At 37.0% G+C, this 12,603-nt stretch overlaps 1 protein-coding gene across 2 annotated transcripts in view; it reads left to right on the top strand.

Moving 5' to 3' along the window:
* The first annotated feature begins 3,392 nt into the window (after positions 1-3,392).
* Positions 3,393-12,603, top strand: part of LOC137276741 (platelet-activating factor acetylhydrolase-like) — a 43,283-nt gene continuing 34,072 nt past the window's right edge. For both annotated transcript variants that reach the window (XM_067808378.1, XM_067808379.1), the window contains exons 1-2: positions 3,393-3,691; positions 11,281-11,395. In XM_067808378.1, the coding sequence (XP_067664479.1) occupies positions 3,521-3,691; positions 11,281-11,395 (286 nt within the window). In that variant the 5' untranslated portion in view covers positions 3,393-3,520. The remainder of the gene's footprint in view (positions 3,692-11,280; positions 11,396-12,603) is intronic.

Here is a 12,603-nt window from a genome sequence, read left to right as displayed (position 1 = left end):
ATCGAAGTCTTGGCGACAGATGTGACGTGTGGTATTTGGGGGGTGAGCGGGGGAGGCAGTGCACGCTCGCGATAACGCTGTGCCTGCCGGATATTGAAATAGTTCTTTTTAAATAGTTTGTATTAAATAAATCATGGTGACATGTTCTGTGGTTCTCTTTAACTTAAACGTTTAGTATTGTTTCCAATGTTGAGCTTCGTGTTTATTGTGATGCTTTCTTGCATCGAGGTGAGTTTAGAGAAATACGTATTGACCTTAGACGTATTACTTCGGAATGTATCACACATGCAGTGACACAGGGTAGATATTTATATACACTTCAAGTTGTATTTCTCATGAAAAGAATGCTATAATTCAATTATTTTACAAAGTATGTTGTATAATCAGTAAGACAGAAGGCTGCGGTTTTTCATATTCTTCGAAACGACAATAGTCAACCTCCTGGGAGTGAGTCCCATTCGCTGTCTGGGCTGCGTGCAGGGGGCAAGGGCGGATGAGGAGTCTTACCAGCTTGACTGCGTCAGGATCACCCGAAGGCTCTCTGCTGCATACTCTCTTTAATCTGTAAAACATAGTACAGTAATAATGATAATGTAGGTTCTGTTTATCGCCTCCCTGAGTGATATCATAGCTATATGACAGAGTCTGTAAATATTCGAATCTGCACCCGACATTCCAGTGATTGACATCATGAACCTCGACCTGTGCAGCTGGGATGCGATGACATGTATCAACAAAGTCATTCCCCATGACCGGTCGATCCCGCTAGTGGGTCTTATGACAAACAGGGGTTGCTGAAGACCAATTCTAACCCGGAGCATCGCGGTTCTAAAGTGAAGTAATAATTTATGAAACTATACGTACCTCCTTGTTTTACAACTGGACGATATCCAACGAGACAGATCATAGTTACTGCCCACGTGAATTCTCTTACTGAAAATTGCCACCGTTTATGTAATGTATGGAATTTGAAAATGAAAACTAATTTTGATTTTTCGTGTGTTTGTTATTAACTTATTTCGTCATTGATAGTAGGAATTTGTGGCTTTTCTCTGGTAACACTTTCTAGACCGCTCTTATTCTCCTAATGTGGCTTTGAACCTTTGACCCGTCTTTTCAAAAGGAATGCACACAACATCTTCAAAATTCATGTATGTTAAAACTGAAAAAAAATTATTTACCACAATGGCATATGAAAGTTGTCACAACTGCAATGTTCCAAAAGGCGGACAGAATATGTCTTTCCTGTAAGTGCTTGTGTGTTTCAGATAAGACAGCAGTCTATGGCTGACGACATGCCCATGATTCACTGTCTGAAACCCAGCCTATCAATTATTTTTAACTCTTCTGTTGTACCATACAAATGGAGTTTCTCTATTTTTGTGGTTGTTCCAAGCGTGAAAGGTTAATCGAAGGATGTATGCTAAAGACATCAACTAATCTCTAAATCATTGTCACTCAAGAATACAAGAAATTAAATTGATTACGATGTGGGGGGATGTTTATTGAAGGTTTTGTGTTGATGTCGGATTATACAGTGTGCGTTTGCTCTTGGGACCTGTATTTTTCCTCTCTTTTTAAAAAGATAATGTGCGCCAGGACTTTTCAAAGATTTGACAGCATGTCAGATTACAAAAGCGGATTTTAAGTCTACTTCACATCGCGTTTTTGGGTCATCACTGCAATAAAGATAATTTCAAACCTAGAACTAAACCCATTAGATACGTGTGGTGCGATACGAAAGCTCACACGAGAGTCAATCTGGACTGAAACCCGACAAGAACTTTCAAGGGACGCAACTCTGTGCAGCTTCGTCGTATTTTAGCGAGACTTCAACAGTTACTGTTAGTGTCAATCAGAAGAACAGAAGACTCGTGTTGTAGATCATCCCTGTATCAATGAAGGTTAAGTCTCTGTTGTAAATATGAAGGATCAAAGAGGTCACTGGTTGCCTGAAAGCTTTTTTTAACGTGTTCTCTGGGATTATTGGCTAAGGCAGTGTCACGTAATACTAAATGAGATTAGTTAGTCTCGCAGGTCCAACATTCTAGTGTTTTCTTATGAGACTGAGGTTCTAACAGATTAATAGATTAATCCAATATTGTTATATATATGGATTATATATGAGCATATAAATACATACACTCGCGCGTTTACAGACACAATGAATCTAAAATAACTATATAGGACCCTTAGATAAGAGAAAAACAGATACATCTCCTTCAAGACCCTAAACCAGAGCTGGCATTCTTTGGTCACAGATCATTCATCTCCGCGTGTCATATTGTCTAGAACTCTCTTCACAGCTTTAACATAACTGGAAACATTGCTCTTCAGTAAAGTCTGTGAAAAATATTTATGAATTTCTTTGCGTAAATGTGGTGAAGTACAGCGTTTTGCAATCACCTTATCAAACTACGTTTTGTAGTTTGTGGTACTTGAAGAATTCGGCACGTGTATGAAATTGTACTTTATCATCATCATCATCATCATCATCATCATCATCATCATTGACATGACTAGGAAATCGCTGAGGCTACAATAAGTAGAATACCTCCCCAATAAAACAAAGAACAAAACAAAACCCTTAAACGCACAAACATCAACAACAAACAAAACAAACAAACGAAAAAAAAGACACACAACAAACCAAACAACCAACATAAAAAAACAACTACGACAACAAGGAATCGACATAACATTTACAAACTGCATGACATAATACACACAATATGGGATATGTTCTGATATTGGCAAACATTACTTTAAAGGACAAGTGTAATTCACTCATTCTTTGTTGTAAACAGTTCTCGTGTCCTACTTAACATCCAGCTAAGAATAAAAACAATCAAAAAATATCTGGATGTATGTTCATCGCTCCTTTGAGAAACAAGACATTTTACTGAAAACATTAGAACTTTATTTGTTTACAACCCGGCTAACTTTGGTTAATTTTAACTTTAACAATATCTTTTCATTCTTGATACAGCGAAAGGCGTGTATGTAATTCTGAATGGTACGATGAATTTGGTTAAATATACAGGATATTTGTGTACCCGACTGACACCTCATATGTTATGTTTTTCCCATATAAAGCTATTGCATTTTATTGACTTAAGCTTTGATACGCCTTTCTCTGCGGATTGGAAATGACTTTTCTACCATGATTAGCATTCCTGCTTAGATTTCCTTTCAATCGATCTTGTTACTTCACACTCGGCAATAATAAAATAGCAATGTCGCAATATCATGAAACACGTCTCAGGGGACTGTCCTGGGGGTAAGTTCAGGTTACAGAGGTTAATCGCTGCGCTTTCCTTTCAAGGTGAAGGTTGCCGGCTCCGGAATGTGAAGGCCGCCCCCGCACGGTGGGTCAGAGTTGAGCGACTTTGGAAACAGTGTTGTGTTTTGGCCGGTGGAGTTAGGAGACAGTTCCCGCGAGTGTGTCGTGGATGACGGAGGCGACTTGACGGGCCAGGTGAGAAGGACTCCACCATCCTCACCTCGTCAATGGTTAGATATGGAAGGGGAACCCTCACATAGGATGGAAAAGGGCCAAAGGAAAGTTCGTCGACACCTGCCTCCGGGCAGAGGCCCCTATACCGTGGGGACTGTGGATTTAATGTGTGGCCACAATGAAAATGGATCGTTCTTTAGGTTATTTTACCCAACAAACGATACTGACATATACGTAAGTAAAATGTTTTCACCACACCTTTCATATCTGCATGTTATGTCAAAATAACCAAAATCACAGCGTACGCATGTCGCGTTATAACGGTGACCTGAGGTATACATTTCACAGAACCCGTTAGACTGCAGTCAGCTGTCTTCACTGACAGGCTTAGAGTAAGCCCGTTCGGAAAAACTATACGGTACAGGTTTATAGCTCCGTAGACCAGCCATTTCAGTGATTTTATTGGTATATGAAAGAAATGTTTTGAGTTGAACAAGTGCAGGGTGGACAGACGAAGCTGGCTGCTTGGTCAGCTTTCACAGAAGAAGAAGCTTGGTGCGGAAATAGCTTCTTATGATAACGCTTCCCATAGCTATATATGCATAAGTGAATGGTACCGACAAACTCGGGTGTGGTCAACACATCAACTGTTGGACTGTGGAACGTTGAACTTGAAAACAAGATTTCACGCCCAAGTTACAAACTTAGCGGAAACGTTAATAGGGAATGTAACCTTTGATCGACAAGACCTCTGCTGTATCAAACCCTTGAATATCGCGTTAGAATTGATCTTCAGTAACCCATGCTTGTTGTAAAAGGCATCGGGTGGTCAGGCTGGCTAACTTTGTTGAAACATGTCTTTTTATCCCATTTGTGTAGATTGATGCTCATACTGTTGATCACTGGATTGGCTGGTCCAGACTCTATGTGTATAGCTGTCATATAGCTAGGAAATTGCTGGGTTCGATATTAAACAACAACCAAACCAAACCAACCTCTATGAAGTACATCACCTTCACAAAACCGTTTCCTTTTTTCCTAAAATAAACATAAGGGATGGGTCAGGGTGTTTGCCTAAAATGGTCGTACTACCTTCCCCACCCTATCAACCACACAGATAGACAAACAGACCCTTCCACATAAGTAATGAAAACTGATAACAAATAAAAGAGTAGTTAAGGTGTAAAAATGTATACTTCTCAGTTTGCTGAGTATATTAATACAGATGCCCTAAGTGATATTCTCATTGTACATAGGTAAGTAGACGAACACATCGTCCCTGAATCTAGAAAAGTTTGAAAATTAAAAAGGAAGACACCTGACTGAAATGGAGCCCCAGTGAGTTGGGAGATTTGGACCGGGAACTGAAATTAGAGCTGCTTCATTTAGGGCTTTATAGTTGTTTAGTTGGATGTTCATTATATGAGTCGCTTGTTTGTCTGGTCCAGATTTGATTATTTAAAAACTGCTGTCATACAGCTAGAATATTGCTGAGTGTGAATTTGAACTTCAAATGTTGAGCATACAATGGATGTCCCTTTAAAGCTTAATAAGTTTTACTCATTGGAGATTTAAATCACATCTAGTGAATTAGACAGATATGTCAATGGAGTTACTTATTCCCAGGGTAGTGAATGGAGTGACATTAAAGCCCATTCATAATTCACATTCAATCACTCATTTTAACCCTAACAGCACTGGGTAAGGTCATGGAAAGGACAATGTGAAATGAGGTTTTATGTCAAGTTGAAGATAATATCAGTTACAAAGCAATGCATGTTTCTTTGGGGTGATCTTGTCACTTTTAAAGACAAACTTATGTCACATTGAAAGATGTTTTATGGTGAAATCCTACAGTGATACATGACTGTTTTAACCTGGAAAGCCCACTCAGACACTTTATACACTCTCTCACTAGATGGTTGAAGATTCTTTGGAATCAAATATGTTTGTGCCAGGAATCTATTATTTTTATCTCATATTGGAGTGGTGTGATCAGACTCAAGTTTACTTTAGTCATTTGTAATGTAGCAAAGATATACTATAGTAACATCTCCATTCTGATGGTTGGGTGCTCTGTTATGTAATACTGGAGTTTGGAACTTTGTGAGAAATTGATTTAACATTGTTGCAACAATGTACTAGTATGTATAGTTTTGCAGATTTATAGGCAGTACAGAAGTTGAGTTAAGTTTTTCATGCTTGTTGACACATACTTGTTACACTTTGTCCAAATTGTTAATACAATGTTGACAACAGATCTCTGTATTTTTATGTAAAGTTTTGCAGATTAATAAGCAGTACAGGATTTGAATAAGTATTTCACAGTTTACATTGCAACAAATACAGGTTAACACTTTGAGCCAAATTACAGTTCCCTGTATCAAAGTGAGTGTCTTTGTTAATTTTCTGAGCATTTATAACTTATGAGCTCAAAGAGACCTGCAAATGCAAGACACTGGCTGTGTTTTTGTAAACTGTACGAACACAACAAATAATGTAATGCATCAATAACATGTCCAGTTTATCGGATTTTATTTTATCAACAGTACATGCTGTTTAATGTATCTTATCTCCTGTCACATACATTTTAGTGAAATATATGAACATGCAGGAAGTAAAACCTCCTATCAGTTTAATGGGATGGTATGTTTCATAAATATTCATGAAGTTTCCTTTCAAAGTCTTATTTTCAAGTTGACTAGATTGTTGCTATTTATGACAGAAGAAAAGTATTCTCTGTAGGCAGAAAACCTTTAATATGCACAGGACTATAAACACAGTGTTTTCATGAATAGATTCAGCTCTTCATAACTAAGAGGATATCATTTTAATCCTGACAGAATGATAGTCATTACCAAACCAGTGATATAATGATCACATCTGAAAACTTTCAAAATGGAATGGGTGGTAACTGCAGCATCTCTGTGCAACAGTTCTGGGCGTGGTGCCCTGGAAAACGTGACGTTCCCAAGTGTTTCACATCTAGATTCACTACAAGCATTGTGCTGGTGTGTGTGGGTGGCAACTCTAGTCATTTACCCGTCATCAAATTCTTGAATTTGTTTTTTTAAAGAAACCAGAAGAATTTTGACAGCAACACATGTTTGGTTATAATGTCAGAAACTCCACGAAAAGAGAAGAGTGAAATGGTCAAAAGGAAATGTATAATCTGATGGAGGTGAACTGATAGTGCCATGGATTTTGTCTGTAGTAATACTAATACAATCAGATTTCCCACTTGTACATACAAATCTAAATGAATAAGGTTACTGGCAGTTAATTTACTCTCTTTTGTGTTTTTAGTATGTATTTTGTTAATCAGTGGTAAATATGAACACTTACAGTGTTCATTAAGTAATAGTAATGTATCAGTTTATTAAAACTTTTAAGTGTAAAATAAGCAAACACTATAAAACCATGTCTTTGAACCCCTTGACAAATATGTAGATTTGATACCAGTAAACAGCACTATTTGCATTGCTCCTTGTGAACCCCCAAATGAATAATCTCAATATCTATCCATCAGATTTTCAGTTTTTGAAATTTAAAGTTTTGAAGCCCATGGGCCAACAAGGTAATCTGGCAGTTTCCTTTGTGAGTACCTGTCGTGCCCATTGATGTTCATATTAAATATATATATACAGATGCGTGGTTCGACACAATCAGACAACACATGTATGCTTCAAGTGTGTGAAGCTCACCTGTGAATCTATCCAGGTGAACAACTGAAGCTGATAATGAGGTAACTAATTAAGTTCTTTGTACTGGTTATGTGTCGCTAGGTGCTGGGATGGAACATTAACCTTTGCATGGGAAACACTCGCCCATTCTTCATTACATTGCATTGATGTGGACAAAGGGAGGATTGAAGCCAGAGTATAAATGAGTTGATTAGTAAACACCAGTTAGTACCTGTCAGGTGTCATATTGATTTAGTTATTTCATATTTAAGCTGGGAGTCAATGAAGACCACATGTGGAGTACCTGTGATTCAGTTCAAGACATGGGACTGCCTGCGAGTGTTCTAATGCCCATATTCAGTGTATGTCTAGGTATTGTGTTGAGGTAATAATTATGATAATTATCTGTTTAAAGTACCAAATATGCCATTTTTGCTGCGGAAAATGCTGGTCCAATAAGTGGGTCCCAGCTGAAGAAAAAGTCCTGAGTTTTGAGTGCTGAGTGAGTATTGCTTAATGCTGTATCACCAGGTTTGCAACTGTTTGCATCGAGAAAATTCTTTTTGTTTCACAATACACTGGAAAGGGTAAACTTGACATTGAATCACTAAAACATCAGCAAAGTATTACATTCAAGGGTAAAAATTTCTCAGTTATAAGAATCTATATTTTTTCCACACAGTTTGAAATCTTTTGAATCTGATAAATCAAGTGTAATTGGAAACATTTCTAAAACGTTCACATGAATTAGGAACATTATCATAAAAATGTTGTGTAATATATGAAAAATATGACATAATGTAGAACGTATCCTTGTGTACAGTGTACAGTGTACAGTGTACATTCATTAAAGAGCCTATGAGAGCAGGGGCTAACCTCGACATTCATGCTATCCCACTGGCTTGGGTCTAGTAAACTGTTGACAGGGCCAGTGCAACTTTGATAAGTGCTATCCTGCTGGTCTAGTAGATCTTTACAGCTGTTATTATAATTTAAATAAACAACTGAATGAATGAATAAAAAAGATGAGTGAACATGACATTTGAATGCAAGTTTAGAACTACAAATAAGAATATGTAAGAGACCAGTAATTTTTACATGGTAGTGATCTGTGGACTTGTTCGGGAATTTAGATAAATGTCAAGATCTGGTGGGGGATATATGTCTTGAAGTTGTGCAAAAAAAAAAAAAAAGAAAAGAAATTTTATAAATATTTGAACTAAGTTTGTTTCTCTCAGCATGATCACTTAAAACTAATTGAACTTTGTGTGATCTAAAGAGCATACTCATGTTTATGGTCCTTTTAATAAGGTAACTCTGTCAGAGTACATGTGTACCAAGGTCTCCATCATTAAATGTGTAACTGCAGAGGCTGATCAAGTCTCTGTGAAAAAAAGGATGAAAAAAGAACATATAAACTATTTCAAAGAAATTCATAATATTGATACACAGTCTTTAACAATAACCGTTTAATTATCAGGAACTGAAATGTTGGACAAACTCAAAATTTCTCGGATTCTGATGATTCCATTTCCTCTTAAAGACGTCAGATGTCCAACAGCTGCTTGCAACTATTCAATCCCAGTGAATCCTAATCATGTGTCAGGTGTTAACTCACTGATATACAACACATGGATTTCTGCTTCTGTACTCCTTCATTATATAACACCCTAGTTTATATTCAAGATCAAAGTTATGTTTCATAGGGTAATTATGACCACTTTCATATCCAGATCAATTATCATCTTTGTTCAAGGCTCTGAAGATGCAAACCAAGCTGGTGGTCCAGATAGTGCCATGAACATCATATTCCTGTTACACTGGTTGTACATTTCCTTAATCAACTACATACCTCCTTGTCAGGAAGCTGCTGGGGCGGTATGACAGTTTATACCACCCCTCCTCATTATAAGGGTAACCAAAGCTGCCAAGCCCAATATGGTGCTAGCATTGCTATGATCATGTCACATGGCTTAGTGACTTTGTGTGATGTAACTAATAATTTAAATGTCAATTGGAAACTAATTAAGAGCGTGATGAACATGATATTATAAGACATCTCGGAGAAATATGCCCCAAGGCTGTGGGTTGTTTATTTGCAGAGGGAATCTGTATGTTCATTCTATCATATTTATTGGCAGTTTATGCCCATGGGGAAAGTTTGCTTGCTAATTTTGCACTTACTTCAGCTTTATTACTTTAAAATATATTGAGAGTTGTAAGGATGTTTCTCTTTTTAATTCTTTTACCATTAGCTTTGTCATATTGTGCGTTCAAAAATGGGTAGATGATCAAAAATATTTTTTTGTTAACATTGTGAATAATGTTATTGCAATTACTTTTGTTATAGAGTGTTTTCTGTATTTTCCATACTTGAGTACAATACACACATCCTGTTCTTATATTTCATAGAAAGGTGCTATTTTATGTAGTATGCACTGTTTAAAGATTCTTCCATATGAAAGATTAGGAGATAACTGACTAGGTCAAAGAGAATGTGAATTTTGAGATAAAAGAATACTAGTGATGATTCATGGAAATATCTTTCTCATGTTGGAGGCAAATACTGTTTTTGTCCTTGTATATCATGTGTACTCCTGTTCATGCAGCTGTGTTTTGAGGGAACATATTCACTATGCACAAGGAAATATGGAGATATATAATACAGTACTCAGACGAGATATGTATAGTGATATTTTACTGTTATTCTATGGACAAAGAATTGAGTGAGCAACACATTTGCCAATCAAAGAAAATGTTTTTGTTACTTTGTTGTAGCACTCAATGGAGATCCAAAATACATGCATGATGGATGAATGTTTTGTTTGTTTGCTTAAAACCTCACTCACTCACTCACTCACTCACTCTCATGACAAGGATAGGTTGCTGAATACCAGCTCTACTCCGTTTAATTTAAACAATATTTTATTTCCATTACTGTTTACATTTTTAATCTCATATAACGATACTTGACATACTGGAAAATGGATTAGCAAACAGGCCATAAGGCCTATATCAACAGTTCCCCGCAAAAAGTACATGTTACATCTTTAAAAATTCTAAGGAGCAGACATTAAAACGTTAATGAATGAGTAAAATAAAATAGAAAGCAAGATACTAAGTGCATTTGTATTCATTTACTATTACTTTGATTATTAGCATATTTATTCTATACTGACTTTCATGGAAATAATGATTCTTGCATAGTTATGTGTTGTGCTATGGAACATTGTATGTTCAATTAGTTCTGTCAATAGTAATTTTGTTTTGAACCTGAATAAATTTACCTAACATTTTCAGCACCTCAGTAGTCCTTTTATAGAAACCAGTAAAGACCCATGTTAGGATTGCTTTTCAGTACCTCACGCATGTCAGCAGAGGTGACTAACATGATCAGGTGGTCAGGCTGACTTGGTGTCATCGTATACCAACTGCGTAGATCGATGCTCACGTTGTTCATCACTGGATTGTCTGGTCCTACTATAGAAGCAGCTGGTCCTGAATAGTTACACTTCTTGTAATTACAGGAATCAGTTCCTCATTTTTTAATTTACTAATCTGACTTATCACTTTTGTAAACTTTGTCACAATATGACAGTCAAAACTCAATATACAGCACATTTCAAATGTATTGTGTTACATATTCATCATTGTTTCAAATCTGGCAATATCCGTACAGTGAGTGAGTGATATGAGTTTAGTTTTATGTAGCTTTTTGCAATATTCCAGCAGTATCCCATTGGGGGGCAGCAGAAATGGGCTTCACACATTGTGTCCATGTGTGGAATTGAACCTGGGTCTTCAGCCTGATGAGTGAATGCCTTTACCACTGTGCTACCCCACCTCCCCATATTGGTATAGAGATAACACAGCATACCTCACAATCACTTCATAATTGGTTCAAAGTTATTGGCCATCTTTACAGGTTGTAACAAAACTGGAATTATGTTGACTTACTGCATTATGTTCATTGACTCAAATTTTTGGAAATTTTAGAGAGGTTATGCATCTTTCACAGTATGATGTATGACTTGTGATGTTTTTTTCAGTTATGTCGAGTGGGAGGACTGTATGTAATTCTGTAATCTTATTTGTCATGTTATTTTTATTGATAAAAAACATTTTCTGCTTTTCCCTCAGAAACGAGATAGGCAGTGGCCATTGTGGATACCTCGGCGCCAGTATGGAATTGGCTACATGTACTTTCTCGGAAGAAATCCAAAAATATTTGGAAAACTGTTCAATTGGTTAGGAGGTGAGTGGAATTTTGATGTGTACTTTTTGAGTTTCCTCTTGAAAAATAATTTAAAAACCCACTTTCTGTGCTAGTCATTACAGTAAAAGTTACATGACTGGATATAAACACATTGTAGAGGTTAGGGGATGTGCATCTCTCTAAACAAGACAGTTTCATTTCTCTTTTTGAAAGAGTTGAACCAGGGGTCAAAGCTGTTGGTGGAAGTTTGATTCAGGACATGGGAGAAATCCCAAAATGCTTCAGAAGAATGTGAAGGTCACCACCATGTGTTTGTGAATCTTGCCATCACCTCTTTTTGACAGCCGTTGGCTGAGAATAGGCTTGAGGATGTTATGTCACAGGCACCTGTTGAGCCAGATGGGGAATCCGACTGGGGTTCTGTCATACTTGGTGTTCCCTTGAAGTGAACGGCTTGGGGGTTTGCAAAGTAAAAGGGGAGGAATATCCAAGGATATGTAATGATATTTATGTACTTTTTAAACTTATGTCTTTCATGAAGGCACACATTGATGGTTGTGTGTCAGAGAGGGAGTTTTGATTTTGTTAGCAATATTCCAGCAGCATCACAACGGGACACTGGAAGTGGACTCCATCCCTCCAGACTATCCCTATGAAAGAGAATGTTTATAGTTTCCATCACAGACAATGTAAATACTTGGTCTGATAAAAGACAGTGTGAATGTGAGATTTGATGAAAGACAGTGTAAATATGAGATTTGATGAAAGACAGTATGAATGTGAGATTTGATAAAAGACAGTGTGAATGTGAGATTTGATAAAAGACAGTGTGAATGTGAGATTTGATGAAAGACAATGTGAATTTGAGATTTGATAAAAGACAATGTGAATGTGAGATTTGATGAAAGACAATGTGAATTTGAGATTTGATGAAAGACAATGTGAATCTGAGATTTGATGAAAGACAGTGTGAATGTGAGATTTGATGAAAGACATGCCATGATGATTACAGACAATGTGTGAGTTTTTATCATAGACAATGTGAATGCTTTTTCTGGTGACAGACAATGTGAATGCTTGTCCTGATGATGGAGTTCTGGTGAAAGACAATGTGAATGCTTTCTCTGATGACAGACAGTGTGAATGCTTGTCCTGATGATAGTGTTCTGGTGAAAGACAATGTGAATGCTTTCTCTGATGACAGACAGTGTGAATGCTTGTCCTGATGATAGTTTTCTGGTGAAAGA

The sequence above is a fragment of the Haliotis asinina genome, chromosome 3 (genome assembly GCF_037392515.1).
Source record: "Haliotis asinina isolate JCU_RB_2024 chromosome 3, JCU_Hal_asi_v2, whole genome shotgun sequence".
In the NCBI taxonomy this organism is placed as follows: domain Eukaryota; kingdom Metazoa; phylum Mollusca; class Gastropoda; order Lepetellida; family Haliotidae; genus Haliotis; species Haliotis asinina.
Note: the sequence above shows the minus strand (reverse complement) of the source record. Positions and strands in the feature narration are given on the sequence as shown.